The 23,337-nt window shown below is 48.5% G+C and overlaps 2 protein-coding genes across 2 annotated transcripts in view; one reads left to right on the forward strand and one right to left on the reverse strand.

Moving 5' to 3' along the window:
* SRFR1 (Tetratricopeptide repeat (TPR)-like superfamily protein) overlaps positions 1–23,337 on the forward strand; it is a 59,170-nt gene that overhangs the window by 5,938 nt on the left and 29,895 nt on the right. The window lies entirely within an intron of this gene.
* Positions 12,410–13,768, reverse strand: LOC147631119 (uncharacterized). The gene has a single exon (XM_086809047.1). The coding sequence runs from the start codon at positions 13,694–13,696 to the stop codon at positions 12,752–12,754; it is 945 nt and encodes a 314-aa protein (XP_086665173.1). The 5' UTR covers positions 13,697–13,768; the 3' UTR covers positions 12,410–12,751.

Genomic DNA, 23,337 nt, shown 5'->3' on the forward strand with positions numbered 1-23,337 from the left:
ACAGCAAGTTTTTTAACACATACCATTCTTCGACCTCATCTTCTCTACCTACCGACTTGCTCGTTCACGAGGTATGCTCTGATACCACTGTCAAATCCCCACGGATCCCCTCGTGATCGATCTTGGTTTGAAACTCGAATCCTGCAAACAAACGAACAAACAAACAAGCAAGGGGGTGCAGGCCTGACTCACCTCCCAACCATGACAACCGTGGGCGAGCCCACAGTCTTGGCTGTCCCCACCGAGCCACGAGCTGAGCTAACTAGGATGACGTACCGACCAATCTCCTCCTCGCGACGTCCCATACCGCCACGAAGCTGCCCTCGCGGGCCTCGAGACTGCTGTCGGCCTTGGCTGCACAAAGCAGGTGCACGTCTGCACTAGATCCAGGCTCCAAGACCATAGAGCTCTCACAAACTCGCGAGACTCTCTATAATACAATAACTAACCTTGGCCACCCTTTTATAGGGTCTTGGCCGGTCATCGGGCGTCCACACTTGGCCGCCCGCCCGTCCAAACTTGGGTGCCCGCCCGTTAGTATTTCCCTAACTCAGCTCGTCAATCAGCCGGCCTAGTTCCAAGCTTCCCCAAGCCTCGAAACTAGTCTTGCATGCGTATAGCATACGGTAGATACACACTGTGCACATGACAACATCATACAAGGAGGTAATGTCATGTGTCTGGGGAGGTTCTGCTCCGTGGCACTGGAGTATTTGGAGCTGATGCGAGGGTGGACGGGATCTTGAGGAGCGGTGGCGTCTAGATCTGCAATGGGATTGTGCAGTCCCTGGTGACTCCATGTGTACGAGGGATGTATGTGGTCCCATGAGAACGTCACCTAGTCAGCAGCCAAGTGTGGACATAGTTATTGGGTTATTGTGTGAACGCACTTAGTTGGACATTTTTATTAGGGTTGGTAGCCAACTCACCAACATTAGACATTATAAATAGGAGTCTAGGTCTTAGTCATATTCATTCATTGATTAGTTAGTCATCATTGAGTAATTGAGAGCTTAGGAGCAGTGCTAACATTGTGTATCTCTATTCAGCATTGTATACACTTGATGTTAGTAATACATGGTAGATTAGGTCATCGAAGAAGCAATTTGCTGGTATTAGAGTGTCAAGTTTTGACGGAAGAATTTTTTCTCTCATAAGGGCATGGAGATCCATAACGAAGAACCCCATCATCATCAACGTTTTCACTCAGGTTTGCTTTTTTTTGCATCAGAGTTGTGTTTTGCAAATTTTGTACCGGATAGTAGGGGACGCTTGGCCAAAGGGCAAGAAAAGGGCCAAAAGCACCAACTAGAGGGTGGATAGAGCAAGAAGCAAGGTGGCACGTTGGTGCTTCAAATGCAGCGAGGCAAGGGTGGAAGAAGCATCAAGGGGGGTCGAGTGATGAGCACTCAAAGGCTAGATCTGGGAGAGGTTAAGGGTGGCCAGATTCAATAGGGATGTAGCAAAAACACATTCTTATTCTGGTTGTAGGACAACACACAATAGGTGGGCATCCACAATAAATGCATTAGAAGGGCACGTACAAGGGGGTGCTATAGGTGCCTAGGCTAGCTTGTGGACAGAGGGGGCAGCTTTGGCAGTGTTTACATCTGAGTCGAAGATATCATTGGAGACAATAGGTCTAGTAGCCATGCTATTGGAGTTCGTACTGATGTGGAGATGTTACCAGCGTGGAGTCTGGACATTTCCCAGTATGAAAGGGGTGTGGTGGACTCCAGGACATCTAAATATTTAGGAAGTACAAGCTTTGGGAATGGGGGATTATTGTGGAATACAAAGGATCGCACTCCTAAAATTTAGGAGAGTGGCTATTTTTGACCCGACTCCGATGGAAATTCTGTTCATGTTATTACATCTCGAATTGAGCAAATACCAAGAGTTGCCAAAGTACCTATGACAAATGGGCTACTAGTTGGGATATTTTTAAAGGTAAAGATTATGGGAGGACCCATCTTTTAGATTGGGACATGTGGCAAGAAAGTGGATCAAAGTGAGACAAGTGGCCTCACACTTGTCACTTTAGCTATCGTATGGCTCTCCACTTGTCATTATAGCCTTCTCTTGCCATTTTAGCTCATGGGAGGTCCAAATCTATAAATTGGAGCCCTCTTCATTTGGAGGGGACTCTCTTGCTGCAAATTAGCCTCTGCTATGATGGTTGCTCGCATACAACACTTTATGGAGAATTCTTTACTCCTCACTCCCCTCAACAGAAGGTATCTCTATTTCTATAGCCTCTTGATGGCTATACCGAGCTATACCAGCTGATTTATGTACTACATCGGTTGCATTAAGTGATGTACTGGTTGATTTGAGGGCTGTACCTACTGTACCAGCCATTGTAGCTGTTGTTCTAGGCTCTAGCCAATGTACTTGCTGTACCAGCCATTGTACCTACTGTACCAGCCCATGCACTAGTTATACTGGCTGAATGGAGAGCCGTATAGTTCTATTGCATGAAGACCCGTGGTTTTGGGGAAGAGTACCCACACAGATATATATGGATTATATTGTTGGCTTGGTATTTCTACAGTCTGTGTACCGGCTGAATTTTATTGTTGCCTCGTCTTGGGCTGTGTTATGGCATTTGTATATGGATAATCCGGCATCTCTTGTGGGGAGAGTAAGGCCCTCAAAGCTTAGATATGATATTTTCTCCTTGGGTAATAAAATACTCCTAGGGGGGTCGGCTCATTCCGGCGGAGTTAGCGTTGCACCTCTCTTTTACAGGTTTGTGGATTAAGTTGCATATGTTTAAGGTTGTGGTCAATTTTAGTGTTTAATTGCATTAATGGTCAAGTGTTTTGCGAAACCCTTGGGCCCTCCCGGAAGTTATCAGAGCATTGGCTCTTTCACACTCTCGTGTGAAGATGATCGTGTTGGGGTATAAACCATAGTTACAAAAAAAACCGGTTTCTAACTTTCGAAACTTCGAAATAGTTTCAAAAACCCTTTGCAGTACGGTAGTTTTGCCCAAATTTCAAGTTTCGCTTTCTTTCTTATTTTTAGGTTTTTGAGGTTTTTTGACGTTGCCCTCTTGGTCCAAAGACGCCCTTGGAACTTACCAATAGGCGGTTGCAAGGGAAAATCATGTCCATGTGCAACTCCCCTTGGTCTAAAAAACCTCAAAACTGAAAGAAAATCTATCCCCGTGTAACTCCCCTTGGCTACATACATATCCTAAATTGATGATTCTCATGTCCCATTGAAAAACGCTTAGAGAACTATCTTCTAATGACCCACAGCTTGCCCTTGTTGCACTGGATTCGTCCATTCAAAACCTTTGAAATGTATGTAGATATACGTATGTATATATACATACATACATAAATACATACATATATAAATATATAAATACTTATATACATATATAAATATGTATATTTAAACGATCTTTCGTAGCACTGGATTCGTCCATTAGAAACCTTCAAAACGTATGCATATGTATGTATATGTATATGTATATGTATATGTATATGTATGTGTGTGTGTGTGTGTGTGTGTGTGTGTGTGTGTGTGTGTGTGTGTGTGTGTGTATAATTTTTCAAAACCTGCGGTTTTTTAAGTGACGGGCGAAACCTTTCGGAAAAAAACCTTCAAAACCTCGAAACGTTTTTTGTGACTATAGTATAAACACTGATTGCTAGTGTAGTTAAATACCGTCAGCCTATCTAGGGAGCAATCATGCGTCAAGAGCATGAGCATAAGGCGACATGATCTATGGATTTGTGGATTCGTGGAATCTATCTTGGAAGCATTGAATTGGCTTTATTATGCTCGTTGGGTATTCTCTTTTTTATCAAGCTCAAGATAACCTGTATGGAGATACATCTATTGGGCTTTATGACGAAGCGTCATTAGGAGCATAGATGGAGTGTCAAAGAACCGAATCCTGACAATTTAGGAGCAGAAAGGCATAGATCTGTCCGTCAGTCTTCCTCCACCGACACACATCCTCCGTAGAGGCAATGTCCGGCAAGCACCGATTTTGTACGAGAGAAACTCCATCAAACCATACTCCCTGAGAATAGAAGTAACCTGCAACTTCCATGACTGAGAGTTACCACCATCCAACTTGTCTGCCTCATCTAGGAAATAACAAGAAAGTGGTACGAGAGCCAAATTTGAAGCTGTCATCATTGATCCAACCAATAGGACCAAACCTCATAAGATAAAAAATTGTCCAAATCAGAAAACGCTGATGTAGGTCCCTTCCTCCCACCAAAACGCAGCCCTAAGAGGCTGGACAGCACCTGAAAAACCTCCTGTAGCAAAAAAACGAAGAAGCTTCTATTGACTGTACCTCCAACCTTGAGGCCACTAGAAGAGGGAAGCAAAAAATGCAGATTTGATATAGAGAGAAAGGCAGCCACACAGGGCTTGGAAATATGCTGTAAGAGGGTGCAAGAGGGAAAGGCAACAACAAGGACACTAGCTTGGGCTCTCCTCAAAAAACGCACAATCTTTGAAGAAGAAGTGACTTCCACAGGTACCAAGTGTGCCACCAAAGCCCGAAACACCACAAACCCCCTCTGCAAAAGGGAATGACCACTGGAGAGGAAAACGCAGCCAGAAAAGGGCTGCTGTCCTGAAAAAACAGGCCGCCTATGTCCAAACTCCACGTGGAATGAAACGCTGATCAGAAAATTACCTGACGGCTGCAAGCGATGAAGCCAATCTGAAGAGGAAGTGATCAGCAGATGCTGTCCAGAAAACGCAGCAACAAAGAGGCTGCAAATCTGAGAAAAACGCAGAGGAGAGGGTGCTGAAAATAGGGCTGAATCTGGGGCAGCAGAGGAGTCGCTGAACCGGGAGTGATGATACCATGAAAGAGTGCACAGAGCGGAAGCAATAAGGGCACTAGAGTGTGCTGAATAGAGAGTGCAAGAGAGAGAGAGATATGAAGCAACTATGCTGAATATATTGAAGCAATACAGTCCCAAGCAAGAGACACAAGCAGTCTTATAAGTGAGGGATTAATAGATGTACAAGGCAAGATGAAAAAGTGAGAGGCCAATCCACCTATTTATAGGTGGGGAGAGCTGGCCGACTGGAGCTACATAAGCTGGCCGACTGGACATGAGTAGCTAGCCGACTGGGAAAAAAACCATACAGGCTGGGAAAAAATCCTAGAAAAATATGTAAAATAGGGGTGGCCAAACCACAATCAAGGGCCATGCAAAAGGGACCAAAAGGACACCAGACATGGGCAGAAACTGGGGATGAATGTGCTAACAATTTGTCATGTGCATAAGCAATGCCATGGACCTTCTCAAGGCTAAGTCCAGAAGGGGGCAAACAGATAAAGACCATGAACCAGTAGAAGATAGAACCAGAATGTAGGAGCTTCAGGTGTAGCATCTGAGGTGGGCATGGAGCAGGACAAGTGGGATCATGGAGGGAAGCAGACGGCTGAAGCGCATGATCCAGATAAGGGCTGTCGGCTGATTCCAGAAGGGCCAGGGGCTGAAGCGCATCATAAAGTCAAGAGCATCTAATAAAAGAGCATGCGTTTGGGTATTTTCTGGCAGGGCTGCTGGCCGACCAGCAGTCGGCCAGTTTCCCATGGATCCCAAGGCCTATATAAAGGCGCACTTGCTCTTTGTGTTAGGCATTCTCTCCCACTAGGGGATTGGATCAATAGAGGTCCCATAGGGGACAGATTTAGGTGTTACCACCTTTTACGTAAGGCAGCCCATGGCTGCAGATTTAGGTACCTTTTTGTACCATAGAATATACTAAATTTTCCAGCACCTCTCTCTCTCTCTCTACTCTCTCTCTATACCTGCGTTTTTGCATCAGATGGTTCTCAAGAGTGTTTAGGGCTGAAAGAAGACTCCCAGAGCTTCTGCGTGTTACACAATTACTCTATGGAAGCAATTGTTATTTGAACTATGGACCACGTTCATGGATTATTTGGATGTATCTATGGAGATTTCTTTCTTGGACGAGATTTATATAGATATTGGGCTTTACAAGCACTTTCTATGGACAAATCTGTCCAAGTTTATAAGTAGAAATATTTGGATATCTCATGGATATGATACTTTTATTGATTTTTCTATCGACGACCGAAATGTTGATAAACTAAGTCCACATTCACTATAGGCTGTGGCAAGCACGGAGTATGTGGTAGAGTTATGGTAATGATTTGGTATGACAGCTCATTTCCATTGACCATGCCAGTATGGGTCTATGGATAGCCAGCTTTACAAACCAATATTTTGCATGGTATGGGACACACAGTGTAGTGATCTTATTGTATGGTGGTACTGTGATCAAAAAGACTTCATACTTTGTGTGGACATGATCTTCCGTTGGGACTTGACGTGTTCATGTTCGGAATGTCATGTTTGGGATTAGATGTTCCACTAGGACTTGATGTGTTCATGCTTAGAACATTTGGTGGATTTGGCTTTCTGTTGGGACTTGTGCTAGTGTGTGCACTGGAAACGCTTGGAGGATTGGCTTTCCACTGGGTCTAGTACCTGCCTGGAAACGTCAACGCTTGGAGCATAGTTGTTACGAGGCACGCCTCTAACAGTTCGATGCGTCCACAAATTTTTTTATTTTTTTATTTTTATTTTTTATTTTTGCTGGTGTGAGTCTTTAGATGGGGGCTTTAAGGGCCCAAGGCAGCCCCTCTCACACACACTTTCTCTCCCTCCCTCCCTTAAGCCTTTCTCAAGACCCAAAGTTCAAAGTTCAAACTTCAAACACACTAGGATGATGATGTTTTTTATACCCACTTTTGGAGCTGTCTCTATACTCTACTGGTTCATTTCAGTTCATTTCATTTTACTTTGTACCCTTAAATCTTGATGATGTATCCAGATGATGAGGATGGACTATTTTGGTCTCATAGGTCATTTTGGCCTTTTGCAGACGTTTAATACAGCTTTCTTTCTTTCACACACACTCTCTCTCCCTCTCTCATACACACCCTCTCTCTCCCTCCCTCAAGGCTCATACATACACACTCTAGTCTCTGTCTCTCAGCTCACCGAGACAGGGGATGAGACAGGCCACCTCCCGAGGTTCAGGAGGTATTGCAGTGCTTTTCAAACATGGGTTACATGAGCATGTTCGAGTCGTAGCATGAGACTCGGAGGCGAGATACATGTGGATTAGCTTACGCCTCTCGGAGACCAGATGGATTTATATCACCCTTTGCTACTTTCCTCCGAAGGGGTCGTGGTTTGCCACCACCGAGGAGCCGGGTGGAGGAGAGGCTAGTGAGTCTCCATACTCTGTCTTATCTGAGGAGATCTCACACTATTCGACACTGGGAGAAGTCTTCTTGATGTGGGACTTCAATGCGCAGACTTAGAGCAGACAGTGCGAGATCTATGGCTTTGAGGATCCCTTGAGACTAGAGCCGCTAGCTACAGAGGATACAGGGACCACTCGGATCTCCGCTGTTGGAGGAGCTGACAGCACTGGATATGGGGCCCGACACCATCTTGTTATTTATAACGGGATGACTCAGTGGCCAGACTCAGGTGGGTTGACTTGCTTTCCAGTGGGAGGCGGCAGTAGTACAGTGGACTATGTGATGGGATCCCGGGAGGCAGCAGATATGGTGTCTCACTTCACCGTACCACCATGCCCCATTGGGGCGGATCATACATACCTATCCCTCACTTTCAGGAGCTTACTGGAGACCCACCCACCACCACGCACTATTTTCCACTTCACTCAGGACCTAGCCGATGTGTACGACTATCATGTTCATGATCAGCTATTTGCCTTAGATCCATCGGCACCCATGGCTATGCTCACCTCCCAGCTCTCACATGTACTGCACTCCGCAGCCGCGAGGAGTTTCCCATACCACATACAGACAGGACAGCCACCTACACCTAGTAGCATGCCCCAGAACCGATGGTATGATGATGAGTGCAGAAACCTTTACCGCAGTCTCCGAGTGCAGAGGGCTCGCGGGGAGATCACCCAGAGGCAGGCGGGCAGGAGGATGCATACTCTCACCCGCCGTAAGCGGCGAGCTTATGAGGAGGCTCAGTACTGGGACACATATCACATGCTCATGAGCAGAGATGTTGCTGCTGCTTGGAGGAGACTCAGAGAGCCCCGTCCTCCCACACCTATTACCGATCCTCAGACCTGGCAGACATATGCAGAGAGACTTTATGATGTGCCTGCACAGCCCCCTATACCACAGCCCACAGAGCCATGCTCCACAGTCTCCACCTTCTTCACCCCACCTATGGTTAGGAGGGCCATATGCCGACTTCAACATGGACGGGCGACAGAGCATACAGGATTACAGGGAGAGCATCTCATCTATGCTATTGATACATTGGCACCATTTCTTGCTCATCTCTTCAACAGAGCTCTGTCAGAGGGGTTTCCGGCTGAGTGGACGATGCACACTATTGTGCCGATCCATAAAGCGGGAGATGTACTAGACCCTGGGAACTACAAGACCATCATGATTGGCCATATATTGGCCAAACTATACGGGGCAGTTTTGGAGGCAGAGCTGAGCACTCATGCAGAGGTTGGGGGATTGAGAGCAGTAGGCCAGGCAGGCTTCCGTCGAGCCTGACCACATTTTTACATTGAGGTGCCTGATTGATCAGGCCAAGGCACGGAGGGAACGGCTCTATTGTTGCTTTGTGGATTTCCGCAAGGCATTTGATACTGTGCCCAGAGAGCGCCTCTTTCGGCGGCTACAGACACTAGGCATACCTTCAGACATGATGTGGGGCATATACAGGCTATATGAGCAGGTCTTTGGGAGAGTCCGATGCCCAGGAGGCTTGTCCGACACAGTTGCTAGCACCATTGGTGTGAAGCAGGGGTGCCCGCTCTCCCTCACGCTCTTTGGGCTCTATATTGATGAGGTGGTCGATTACATCACACAGGGAGGAGGCTCTGGGGTTGAGCTATCTGGTATTACTGTCCATGTTATGCGTTATGCTGATGACATCGTCTTGGTATCCGACACGCAGGTTGGGCTTCAAAGACACCTTGTGGCTCTTGATGACTTCTGCGCACAACAGAGTCTCACAGTGAACCTTGGGAAAACCAAGGTTATGCCAATCCTCCAAGCCATGGTTGTTATAGGCGTCAGGGGCGTTTGGTACGAGGCGGGTATGGTACGTCCCTCGAAAGACTCGTATTTTTTAGAGACGTTAGAGGCATGTTAGAGGAGTATGTTATATATATATATATATATATATATATATATATATATATATAGTGATAGATAGATATAATATATATAGTGAAAGTTGAGAGAGAAAGAAAGAAAGAAAGAAAGAAAGATATATTAACGTCTACAAGAGGCCAAAGTCGGCCTATGAGACAAAAAATAATACAACTATGTTCTTCCGGTCATCGGAAGAAAAGAAAGAAAAGAAAAAGTGTGCATGTGTTTGGATACAACCATGAATCATCATGGATCGGTGGAGCCCATATACAAACAATATAAGGGGGGGGTGGGGATGTGGATGGAGTGCTAAGGCAAGATGCATCTCTATATGCTGAAGGGGTAGTACAAGCATGCTATGCAGATCTATGTCTAACTCCATCCAGTGCCATAAGAGGGATATAAGATATCATACATCGCCGATGCTGAGGCTGTGAATGGCGTGAACATGTACCCTGAGTCTGAATGAAAGCGAGCTACCCTCTCCTGTGTCTCCATCTGGTGTCTCATTCGGATAGCTGCTATCTCTCGATGACGGAGTCGGGGTGCTCTATGTCCAGTCTGTCTAGGTCTCCTCCTGGCTCTCAATTCTTCTGCTCTCTGTGCGGTCACCCCGCGTGGTACATCAGCTGGCACTGGCATAGCTCTCTGGAAGAAATCTGAGCTGGGACTGTCTCCCACCCCTAGTGGGATCGGGTGTCTGGAGGAGTCTCTCTCGAGAACTATGAAGCTCTAGTAGTAGTCTGCCATTGGGTTTGGTACTTTGTGTACTTGCATGGAAACGTCCTTTGGTATAGCTTCATGAACAGGGACTTGGTTGGTTAAGTACATGCGTGTATTCCCGTGATGAGGCCAATTGGCAAGAGATACCATGTCACCTAGTCCATGATATGTAATGGAGGAAGTGTCACGTGCACACCCGAAAGGTGTACAAGTGACATGGCATCATTCATGGCATCATAAACATTAATCAGGAATTAATTGGGATTTATCTGGTATTTTCCAGCATTTTATCAAGCATTTAAGCATGGTATTCAGCATGTATCTCGCGGTATAGGCTGAGTACATCATCTAAAGCAGCACATTAGACTTCATTAGGCTTCATAGGCATTTTTGGTGGCAGCCGACAAGTATTATGAGCATTTATGGCATTTATGGGCAGGTCGTGAGCATCTAGGAGCGGGCCGACCAGCATCATTCACACATATATATAGAAGCGCATCAGATTCAGTCCAGCATCCAAGCTTCTCTTCAGCGTTTTCCTTCCCAAGAGACAAGGGAAGTCAACGGGACAGCAGTTCACTCAGCATACAGTCATCATAGGCAGCATATTCAGTCCATGGTCTCATCTCTCCTCAGCGTTTCTCATCCATGGAGCAAGGGAGAAGCAGATTAGCAGTATAGCCAGCATATTCAGCACATAGTTCATCTTTCCTACCATCCTACATAGAGGGAAGCCGGCATCGAAGGGTGGACTTCAGCATTGGAGCAAGGAACAGCCCTCATCATCAGCATTCATCATATCCCCCTCATCCCGAGAAGGATCTTCATCTAGGACAGCAACATAGATCTATTTACATCTCATTGTAACCCATTCATCTAATATAGCTGCATTGCATTGCATTGATCTCTTAAGCATCATTAAGTGAAGTTTAGTTAGCCTAAGGTTGTGATTACGACGATCAATCCCTCACATGTCACATTGGTATCAGAGCGTTACAGGGTAACCAGCCTTAGATTATTTTCATTCCATCACTCATTCTCATTCCATCACTCATTCAGTCAGTCATCATGTTAATCGCTTCCGCACAGTTAAACCCAGTTCTCAAAGTCTTGCAAGCCATCCTTAGGGATTTCCCCTTAGGCATGCATTAGTAACCCATCCATCTGCATTCTTGCATAACATATAGGGTTGCACATGGCTTGCATAGTAGTCATCCTAGTAGTCACTCTTGCATCTGCAAGGCATACATGTTTTGCCCATGAGTTTTCTGGGGAAGAATGACATCCACCATCAAAGGAGTTAATGAAGTTTTGAGCTTCCACTGGCAACAGCAGGGGGTTTTGTCACGTGCACACCCATCAAGTGTACAAGTGGCATGGCATCATCAAGCATTAATCAGGACATGTAAGTATTAGTCAGGCATGTATTAGCATGAGCATGTATATGGGGGTGTTTCAGCACCAACATCAGCACTTTAGTCATCATAAGCATATAAAGTATTCATGTGTATCAGGGCGGGGCTGTTAGCATCAGCCGACAGCACCTTAGCACCAGCCGACAGCCTTTTATAACCAGCCGACCAGCATTTATTGCATTTATGTGTAGTCGTGAGCGTTCAGGAGCTGGCCGACCAGCAGCATGCACACATATAAATAGAGGTGCATCCATTCAGTCCATGAATCATCAGCGTTTCATGCATACAGCATCTCATCTCAGTTCAGCGCATCTCATCCAGTTCAGTCCATCAGTTCAGCAAACACCTAGAGCATCCATCTCCTCAGCGTTTCCCTCCCAGGCAACAAGGAGAGCATCTGCGTTTCAGCATCAGTTCAGCATCCCATCAGTTCCAAGCCATCCCTTTAGCGTTTCCTTCCCAGGAGACAAGGGAAAGTCAGTGGGACAGAAGTTCATCCAGCATATCAGCATATCCAGCACATAGGCAGCATATTCAGCATATAGTTCATCATTCCTATCTCCTACATAGAGGGAAGCCGGCATCGAAGGGTGGACCTTAGCATTGGAGCAAGGAATAGTCCTGAGCATATTCATCTAGGACAGCATCATAGATCTATTTAGATCTCACTGTAACCCATTCATCTAATATAGCTGCATTGCATTGCATTGACACTATCTGTCTTTCTTAAGCATCATTAAGTGCAGTTTAGTTAGCCTAAGGTTGTGTTTACGACGGTCAATCCCTCACTGTCTGCGGATTCTTGGACTTCTTTTCTAAGGATTTGGATCCATCCTCAGGTTTATGGATTATGTTTATGTCAGAATACGCAGCGGAGATGACGACCAGATCTGGGAACACGAGCAAAAACGCATGCAGAAAAAACAGCACAAGAGAGAGAGAGAAGTAGGCGTGTAACTCTACTCTGATATACACAAGAAGATCCTGGTATGATACAAATGTGGTATGGGGAGTGGGGCAGAGTCACATGGGGACGGGGGACGGGGACGGGGACGGGGAAGTGCCGTCCCGAGGACGGGGTCGGGAACGGCAAAAAAAAACCTCTTTTTTAAAAGCAATTTAGGAGTTGTATGCATGACATACATATAGAGACACACTTTGAACAAAATTTTACACCGAATAGACAAAAAAACAAGAGTCATTTTGAGCAAAATGCGCTAATAAAACATCGATGGCACACTGATTATGTGATTGATAGTCTGATAGATACAAAGAGATAAGTACATGCCTCATGGGCAGTGGGGGTTACAAAAAAGAGTGGGTACAAAATAGGGATACTAGATAGATCACAATAGATCATGGCCATTGGCAGTGGGCACAAAAAAGGTGAGATGGCTCAAGGCTCAAGAGTCAAGCCTCAAGCTCCTGAAGTGCTAGCCTGGCGGGAGGCTTGGAAGTCGAAGTCGTCGATGCCATTTGAAGCCTCCTCCTCCCCCTCAGGCTGTAGCTCCTCCTCTACCTCCTCAAGATGCTCCTGAGCTGCAGGATCCTGCTGTGCCATCTCCCATTCGGTGAAGGGATCCGCCTTCCCTGTTGCTGTCGCACATAGCATGCGCAAGTTAGCGCTCACAAAAACCAAATCACTTGCCCTTTGCACTTCAAGGCGGTTCCTCTTCTTAGAGGCAATGTGATTGTAAACGCTCCAAAGTTGCTCCAAGCAACTAGAGCTCACAGCCTGGCTAAGGATGCGAATAGCCAAGCGCTGCAACTCCGGCCCATCTGATCCGTAATCCTCCCACCAAAGAGGAGACCCAATCTTGAGGCGGTCAAGCTGTGCATCTAAACATCCAAAAGATCCCTGCTGCGTCCTGTACTGAGATAGCTGGTCTCTGATCTTCCGCGTGATGGTAGGGTCGGGCTCTAAGCGCTCCAAAATGATCCGCCATCCCCTGCTTACTTCCTTGTCGGCCTCTTGCTTTCTGCCCTGGAACTCTGGATCAACCACAAAGGCAGCCGCATGAAGAGGGGAGTAGTAGGAGTTCCACCTGGACTCACATAATGAGTGGATCTCCTCAAACTCGGCCCTGTCTGGCACAAGCTGCTGGAGTGACTCGATCATGCGATCCATGGCCTCATAGACCTTGCCGATACATGGTTCACGGCCGTCAATGACTCGTAGAAGGTGAACAATAGGCTTGACCAAGGCATCGAGTGTCTTCACCTTCTCCCACCAAGCGGCATCGTCGGCGCGATCTCGGCACGTTCTCCCTGTTGCCGATTTTGACTGCGGCATGGCAGAAAATTCATCACTAAGGAAAAGCCCTCTTAGGGCTCCGCCACATGTAGACAAGCGGCCTAGCATGAGGAAGTTGTATGCAAACCTTGTCTCAGAATACTTGAGGAGGGAAAGAGTGCTCCTTTTAGAGAACTCATGTCACAGCCTTTGGTGGTTGAGGACAAAGGATACAAGCTGGTTAGCCTCCTCAATGGTGGGTGCAATCCATGGCAAGGCACATATGTCTTTGAGGAGGTTGTTGAGACAATGGGCCATGCAAAAAGAAACTATGATGGATGGATACATTGACTCAATAATGCTCCCGGCTGCCCTATTTGACGCCTCTCCATCCGCCACCATGCCGACCACAAGCTCCGGCCCAATGACCTCGATCGTGGACGCCCATTCCGCGGCAAGCACATCCACGGCCTTCCCAGTGCCACTCACATCATGTGACTCGATGAAGTACACTTTGCCCCTTGAGTAGGCCACCACTCCATGGATGGAGCGCTTGCGCGTGTCACTCCATCCGTCTACAATGAGAGAGACTCCGTTAGTCTCCCACGTTGCCTTTGTATCCGCCGCCGCCTGCTCAACGGCCAACTTCTCCCTATCAAGCAAAGTGGTGCGAATCTTTTCCGATGAAGGTGGCACATAAGAGGGGCCATATTCCCCGATCTTTGTGGCCACATCAAAAAAAAAAAGAGTGAAGAGAATTGAGTCTCGACTCTCACCGTGCCGATTGAAACGCAATGTGGTCGTGGTAGAAGAACCTAGCCACCGACCTATCCACCTCATCCTTCAATTTTGGGTTCCAATTCTCGTTAAGAGTGGATTGACGGCGGATGGGAATGGAGGCACCCGATGTGGATGGAGTGGACTTGAATGGTTGAGAGCTTGAAGCAAGATTTGGGTTCCTCTCCACCTCCATTTGCGTCGGTTGCTCTCGTGCTCTCACCACATCATGAGGATCAACGGCAACATGTCACCCTCTCTTTGCCGCCTCGGCCGCCTCATAAACCTTGAGCTTCTCAAGAAGCTCTGCTCGCTTCTCAGGAGTAACGCGTGCGCAAAATTGCACTTGATGACCGGCCTCGTGCAAAAAGTGAGCTCGCACTTTGTTGGCGCCGCCACTTCTCTTGTAGGAACAAAGCTTGCAATTCCATGCCCTTGAACCACCGCCCACTCCACGACTAGCATAGTGGACCTCATCCCACCATGACCATGTGTGCACCGCCGGCCTCCTTCGTGAAGAGCCCGCAACGGAAGATGTGGCGGCGGCGCCTTCACCTTGAGATGCCATGAATGATGATAGTGTGAGAGAGAGGGAAGAAGGGTGCAATAGAGAGTTGCAAGTTGCCGCTTGACTCTTGAGGCTTGCAAGTCTCAAGAGGGATGGATCATGGAACTTGGAGAGAGAGAGAGAGAGAGAGAGAGAGAGAGAGAGATGGCTTGGAGAGAGAGAGAGAGAGAGAGAGAGAGAGAGAGAGAGATGGCTTGGAAGTTGGCACAACTTGGAACTTTGAAGTTTGGATTCTGGAAGCTTGAGGCTTGAGAAATGAGTGTGGGTGCAATAGAGAGTGTGCCTTTTTTAATAGCTGGAAATCTGCCCGTTTCTGGCCGTTTTCTGCCCGTTTCTGGCCGTTGGAGACGTCCCCTCACCGCGTCCCCTGCCCGTCCCGCGTTTCGGGAACGCGTCCCCGGGATGCCCTCATGCGTCCCCGTGTTGCACGGCGTCCCCTGCGCGCCCCGGCCGTCCCCGTCTCCGCGTCCCTAAGGCCCGTCCCCGCGTCCCCGTGTGACTCTGGAGTGGGGGCCTATTTATATGCCCCCACATCAGCAGTCGGCCTGCTGTAGGCAGCCGACTGGACACAAGAAGCCTCACGACTGGATAAACATAGTCGGCTAGCATCAAGATGGGTCGGCCAACAGCAGAAGAGTCCCACGACTCATGAGGTGCAGTCGGCTATCTCACAAATGCAGTCGGCCAGGCTCAGGGTCCTCCTGCCACTACAGGGCTGCCTCCCAAGCCACAGAAAAAAGGGAAAAATAGGGGAAAAATGCGGAGAGTGGGGAAAAATGATAAAACACCTCATAAGGGCGGGCACACCCACAACAAAGGCCCTGGTGTATAAAACTAGACAGGAGATGACTTCTAACACCCCCTCTCAGCTCCTGGCTGTGTAACCAACCACAGGGAGCTGGGGTGCCGCCTGAGCAAATCCTGAGAGAGCGACTTCGTGAAGAGGTCCACTGTACTATCCTCTGTCGAACAGAACTCTAGCAAGATGTCATCAGCAACGATCTGTTCACGAACAAAGTGCCTTTGGATGACCATGGGTTCCTCCAGTGGAAGCCCAAACCTGCCATGCAACCTTTGCATCCTCACCTCCTCATAAGCAGCATCACAAGCAGCCCGGTACTCTGCCTCTGTGCTCGACAAGGCAAAAGATGACTGCCTCTCACTGCTCCGAAAAACTGCTCTCCTCGTGTCCGGATCTCCTTCCCAAACCGAGTACCGTGGAGTCGGACTCCATCCAACAATCCCCCTCCTGTGTACAAGAGTCCATGATCCTTCGAATGCCGCAGAAACCACAGGAAACGCAATCCTGCCTCCCAAAGAGTCATCCGCAACCATGAGCTCAACCGCCTCATCAGGAGCCCTTCACTTGCTGCTGGCCAGTTTGTTGGCTGCGTTTTCTCCTACAGAGGCAAGCCGGCCAGGTTCTTGGCTGCGTTTTCTTCTACAGAGGCAAGCGTTGGAGTTTTGGCTGCAAATTCTGCTCCGGCATCAGTTGTTGGTGAGTTCTCTTGCATGTGGAGTTGCCAGACAAGTGGTTGTACATCTCCTTCTTCCTCCATGAGTCCCTGCCCTTCCGGTAGGAGGTTCCCGGTGGTTTCTTGGACTGTTTTGCTGCTGTCCAGCCTCCTCCTCTCTCAGGTTTGAGAGGGGGCTGATTGGTTCTGGAGCCTCGCTTCATTGGAAAGGACTTGAGAGAAGTGTTTGAGAGCTGAGATCTGAGTTTCTTGTTGCTGTGATTATGGCTCTCCTCTGTACGAACAAGGATGACAAGTTGAAAGGACCCAACTATGCCCATTGGAAGCTTCAGATGCGGATCTGGTTCATCCACCACAAGTGTTTGTGGGATGTTGTTCAGGGCACTGAGAGGAAGCCCGAGCGTCCTCAAAACTCTAGGAGGTGGACTCAAGATCAGGAGGATGAATTTTTGGTGGAATTACAAGATTGGGAGAATCGGGACTCGAAGGCGCATTCTGTGTTTGTGTGGACCATCACAGAGGAGGTCTCATTGGCTGTGCAAACTCTCACCAATGCTTATCAAGTATGGTCTAAATTGGAGTATCTCTTTGCTCAAGATTCGTCGATGAGGGCAGTTACCTTGTAAGGGCAGCTCTATGGTTTGTTATTCCTTGAAAGCAGTTCCATGCAGTCGTTTCTTATGAAGGCAAAGGTTATCCATGACCAGCTACTGGCTATGGGTGTTGCTTTGTCCTTTGCTCAGCTGGCTGCACTTATCCTCACTAAGCTTCCTCTGGACTATGATGTGATTTCTCGATCTTTGTGGTGCCAGGTCACATCCACTTAGTTGGATTTTAATGATCTTAGCTCCCTACTTTTGGAGGAGTCTGTTCTCGTCTCATAGGGTAAGTTGAAGGTGTTAGTCAACAGTTCTGACCAAGCACTTTCCTCAGTTCAGAAGAAAGTTCGGAGTTGTTGCTTCTCTTGCGAGAAAAGAGGACATCTGTCCAAGAAGAAGGACAAGACCAAAGGCAAGGCTTCATCTCAGAGAAAGGGCAAATACACGACACATGACAGTGATACAGATTCTGGTACTACTTCTAGGGCTCCCAGGGTGTTTCCGGCTCAGGAGAACCCAGATGGTATACTTCTCTAGTATACATGTAGTTTCCCCCCATGTGCTTCCAGCCAGAGGAGGTTTATGGGCGGGAGAGGGGACTGATTGCAGCTCCACATATTGGTGTCAGAATATGCAGCGGAAATGATATCCAAACTTGGGTAGACAAGAGCAAGTAGACTGCAGAAAATAATCAGCACAAGAAACACAGAGAGATGTGTGTAAACTCTTCTCTATACACAAGATCCCGAAGATACTGAATGAGAAAGTGGAGGAGGATGGGGGGCAATATATACAAGCCCATGAGGGCAGTCGGCCAGCTCTAAAAGAGGCCCACGACTGGACAAAATCCCACGACTGCTGAATATAGCAGTCGGCCAGCATCTGATGCCCCACGCCTGGACAGAACAAGTCGGCCAGCACTCCTACAGCCCACGATTGATACAGATGCAGTCGGCCAGCTTCAGAGTGCTCCTGGCATCAACTGGCAGCCCTCCAGCCACTAGAAAAAAAAATGGAAAAAATAGGGAAAAAATACGGGGAGTGTGGAAAAATGATATACGGGCGGGCACACCCACAACAGAGGCCCTCGTGTATACAAATAGACAGGAGATGACTTCTAACACCCCCTCTCAGCTCCTGGCTGTGTAACCAACCCCAGGGAGCTGGAGTGCCGCCTGAGCGTAGCCTGAGGTAGAGACTTCGTGAAGAGGTCCGCCGCATTGTCCTTCGTCGAACAATAAAGTAGCAAGATGTCACCCGCCAAGATCTTCTCACGAACAAAGTGATACTGTATCTCTATATGCTTGGTCCGGGCATGGAAAACCGGGTTCCGAGCAATAGCTATACAACTCTGGTTATCACACTGGATGACTGTGGGCTCCCTCTGTGGAAACCCCATCTCGCCTAGCAGCCTCCGCAGCCATACAACCTCACAAGCAGCACCACAAGCAGCCCGATACTCTGCCTCTGTCGAAGAAAGGGCAATAGTTGGCTGCTTCTTGCTGCTCCAAGAAACCGCTCCTGAGCCGAGGGTAAAAGTGTATCCTGAAGTAGATCTCCTCGTGTCTGGATCTCCTCCCCAATCTGAGTCACTCCAACCTTGGAGCTTGACTCCATTCCCTCCTGTGTAAAGGAGTCCCAGATCCTTCGTACTCTGCAGATACCGCAAGATCCGCAATCCTGCGTCCCAATGAGTCTTCAATGGCGTCTGCATAAAAGAGCTCAACAGCCCCACGGAGAAGCTCAAGTCCAATCTGGTGTTCAGCAACCAGATCAATGAACCAACCAGCTTCCGGTACTGCGAGGCATCAACTGGCTCACAAGGATCTGTAATGGTTAACTTTGTGTTCGGGTCCATCGGCGAAGTAATAGGCTTGCAGTTCTCCATCCCAAAGGCCTCAAGCAACTCATGAACATACCGCTGCTGAGAGACGAAAAACCCCCTCTGGGTCTGCCAGATCTCCAATCCCAAGAAGAAGTGGAGTAAGCCTAAGTCGGTCATCTCAAACTCCTTTGACAAGGCAGCCTTCGTCACTCTAATGTGCTCCACATGACTGCCGGTGAGAATGAGATCATCCACATAAAGGATGATGAGTGTGACCATGCCGCGTTCCCGAAAGAGATACAGGTTCGGATCTGCAACCGATCTCTGGAATCCAGTCCGAATAAAGAAGGAATCAATCTTCTGATTCCAAGCCCGCGGAGCCTGCTTAAGACCATACAAGGCCTTACGTAACCTGTAAACCATCCCTTCCGATCCTGGAACAATGAAGCCTGGAGGCTGCTCAACGTACACCTCCTCCTGCAGGTCACCATTAAGGAACGCCGATTTTACATCCATCTGGTACACGGGCCACCCCTGAGAAGAAGCAAGGGCAAGAACGGTCCGAATCGTGGTCATCCGCGCTGTCGGTGCAAAGGTATCCTCGTAGTTGATGCCTGGCCGCTGAGCATAACCCTTAGCCACGAGCCTGGCTTTGTGTTTGTCCACCGACCCATCAGCCGCGTACTTGGTCTTAAAGACCCATTTGACACCAATGACTGACCGCTTCGACGGCCTCGGTACCAACTCCCAAGTGTTGTTCTTCTCGATGGCGTCAAGTTCCACCTGCATGGCTTCCCTCCAAGTATCCTGTGAAAGGGCTTCCTTTACGGAAGTGGGCTCTTTATCCCGCATGATACGAGACATAAGAGCATAGTTCACCTGAAGAAGCTCCGTCGTGTTGCTTTTATCTCGAACTCGATGTGATCTTCGAGGGCCGTCCTCTGTGGTCCACTCGGAGGGTAGCTCCGTGACACCTGACTCCCGAAGGGTGTCCATCAACCACCTAGGTACTCGAACAGATCGTGGAGCCTCCTGTGGTCGCGGGGGCTCAACTCCAGCTGCGGGCTCAACCTCCTGTGATGACTGAGGTGGATCAACTAGAGTGGTAGACTGGGAATCATCATCAGACTCTGGATCTCCAAGAAGTGGCGGCTCCTTGACAGTGGATGCTGGAACATGCTCGTCAAAGACCACATCCCGGCTGACAACAATCTCGTTCCTCTCTGGATCATACAACCTGTATCCCTTGGAAAGAGAGTTATACCCCACAAATACCAGCTTGCGGGACTTGGAGTCAAGCTTCCCCCTCTGCTTCTTCGGAATATGTACATACGCGTCACTCCCAAAGACACGGAAGTGCGAGACATCGGGTTTCCTGCCAAAATATGCCTCAAATGGAGTCATATGGGGTACAGAAGTCGTCGGAGAGCGGTTAATGGTATGGACAGCTGTTGCCACAGCCTCACCCCAAAGTGGACGAGGAAGATCACGATGCTCCAGCATAGTCCTCGCCATCTCCACCACAGTCCTGTTCTTACGTTCAACAACTCCATTCTCCGAAGGCGATCCGGTATTAGCCAATTCCCTCTTGATGCCATGATCTGCACAAAACCGAAAGAATACAGTCGAGGAGAATTCCCCTCCTTTGTCAGCCCTGAGAGTCTTGACCTGAAATCCAGACTCTTTCTCCACCATCACGTGCCAATCCTTGAACCGAGCAAAAGCCTGGTCCTTCTGTGAAAGAAAGTAGACCCACGTGAATCTGGTACAATCATCAAGCAGCATGAAGTAGAGAGATCCTCCCAAGGATGGTATCTGCTGTGGTCCACACAAGTCAGTGTGAATCAACTCCAAAGGTTTCGAAGCCCGCCTGGAAGCCTGCTTCAGAAAGGATTCCCTGTGCTGCTTACCACGTATGCAAGAACTGCAGCGTCCTTGCCTACTACCAACATCTGGCAAGCCAACCACCATCTGGTCCCGGAAGGCGCGCCGCAAAGCATCCACATTTAAGTGGCCAAAACGAAAGTGCCACAAGCCTCCGACCTGAGAGCCTGTCAGTGAGGAGAGTGCAGAGAGCTTGTAGATGCCGTTCTCCACACCGCCTTCCCAAACAACTTTGCCTGTCTCACGGTCCCTTAGAGCAACTGAATGCTCCTCAAATTCCACCCGAAAGCCAGTCTTGCATACCTCATGCACTGACAAAAGATGAAAGCCCAGAGCAGGGACATAAAGAACACGGGAAGCATGCTTGCCCCCCTTGCCGTCGGGAATGATCTCCATCCGGCCCTCACTATGAATCGGAATGGTGGAGTTATCACCAATAAAGATACGACCTGACTGCCATTTCAGATCCAGGAAGAAGTCACGGGATGGAGTCATGTGCCTGGAAGCACCACTGTCGAGAATCCATTCCCGAGTATCCTTTGCGGTGAAGCCAACTGCCTCCTCGCTCGAAGACGATGAATCATCGGAGTCCACCATCTCCAAGTGCACAAATGCCGGAGTCTTCGCAGCTGAGGCTGAGGAATCAGCACTCTTCCCTGTCCGCTTGGGGCACTTCCTCCAGTAGTGGCCTTTCTCGCCACAATCATTACACGATCTTTCGGCCTTCAGCTTCTCTCGTTCTGGATCAGGCTTCTTCTCGGAAGACTTATCTGGTGAAGCCTTCCCTTTGCCCTTGTTGGTATTACGGCCTTGACCGTTGGCCAGTTAAGGCCTCCGAACCTCCGCCGTGAGGAGGGTTCGTGAAACGTTCCTCCTGGTCCAAGACCATTGGCACAAGCTCCTCCCAAGTAATGGTGCTGAGCCTGCCACTCGTGATCAACGAGGAATAGAAAGCGGAATACTGACCAGGCAAGTGGGAAAGTAATGTGATGGCCATATCTTCGGACGATATCTCTTTCCCAGCTTCAAGGACTTCCTGCTGAAGGGCCTGCAGCTTGTCAATGTGTTCCCGCATCGTCGAAGACTTTGCAGGGTTCATAACCCGCATCTGCACTTCCAAGGATATCCGTTTCATGGGTGACACCCTGTTGTACAAAGAAGCCAAGTGCTCCCATATGCCTCTCGCCAGCGTCATGTGCTTCACATGGTTGATCACCTGTGGTGTGCAATTGAGGAATATAAACGACCGGACCCTGGCGTTGACATGGTCCCACATTTGTGCCTGTGCCTCTCGGTCCTTCCTCGTCGATAATAACTCCCCTTCCTCAGCTTCCGGCCTTGGCACCCCTTTGATAATAAAATCAGCAAGATCATATGACTCCAGAACTGACTCCATCATGACCTTCCAGATGCCATAATTGGACCCGTCCAACTGCCGATCCACTGGGAACGTGGGGAGAGTCGGAATCTTCACGTGCTTCTCTGCCATCTCGAGTAAATCCGCCATCTTGGAGAGTAACCTGAAAGGGTGGGTGGGTGGGAAAAATCTGAAAATCTGAAAATATGCAAGTGGCTGTCCAGCTCCTTTGCCCGCCTTCCTCTTGCACCTTCACTTCCCGTTCAGCCCAAGACAGTCCACCGATCAGCAACCTGTTGCTCCCCCTCTTGCTCAGAAAAACGCCCAAGATCTCCTAGAGCCTAGGGCTCTGATACCATGTCAGAATATGCAGCGGAAATGATATCCAAACTTGGGTAGACAAGAGCAAGTAGACTGCAGAAAATAATCAGCACAAGAAACACAGAGAGATGTGTGTAAACTCTTCTCTATACACAAGATCCTGAAGATACTGAATGAGAAAGTGGAGGAGGATGGGGGGCAATATATACAAGCCCATGAGGGCAGTCGGCCAGCTCTAAAAGAGGCCCACGACTGGACAAAATCCCACGACTGCTGAATATAGCAGTCGGCCAGCATCTGATGCCCCACGCCTGGACAGAACAAGTCGGCCAGCACTCCTACAGCCCACGACTGATACAGATGCAGTCGGCCAGCTTCAGAGTGCTCCTGGCATCCTGGCAGCCCTCCAGCCACTAGAAAAAAAAATGGGAAAAATAGGGAAAAAATACGGGGAGTGTGGAAAAATGATATACGGGCGGGCACACCCACAACAGAGGCCCTGGTGTATACAAATAGACAGGAGATGACTTCTAACAATTGGTGCATGGGGATCGTGTTTCGGAGTTTCAAGCATTAGACATCTGGCAGGACATGGTTATCTTTTGTATAGCAGAGATTATGAACTGGATCTGTTCCGAGTTCATTATTCGAGGCTTTTGGACGTGATGTGTTTTCTGTCCACTGTTGGGGATTATGGCGCGCGGTGTGTCCAGCAGCTCATCATCTATTCTTGGAGTTCACTGCACACTATGTGGGAATTGGTGGCCAAGCAAAGTTACTTGCTGTTTGTGGTGGCATTTTGTTTCGAGAAAATAGGTTGGTGGATACTCTCTCCGAGGTGATTCCAGTATTTGCAGTGTTGGAGGGTCCATGGTTGCATCTTCATTAGCTTATCTTTTTCTGATCTTTTGCACACTATGAGCTGCAGAGGGGGTGTTGGAATTATGCATCTTAGTGTTTTAGG

Source organism: Cibotium barometz, chromosome 15, assembly GCF_041138505.1.
Source record: "Cibotium barometz isolate CiBa-2024 chromosome 15, ASM4113850v1, whole genome shotgun sequence".
NCBI classification, from domain to species: domain Eukaryota; kingdom Viridiplantae; phylum Streptophyta; class Polypodiopsida; order Cyatheales; family Cibotiaceae; genus Cibotium; species Cibotium barometz.

Coding starts and splice junctions, on each gene's coding strand:
- LOC147631119 (XM_086809047.1), bottom strand. CDS start 13,696: ATGCTAGGCCGCTTGTCTACATGTGGCGGAGCCCTAAGAGGGCTTTTC.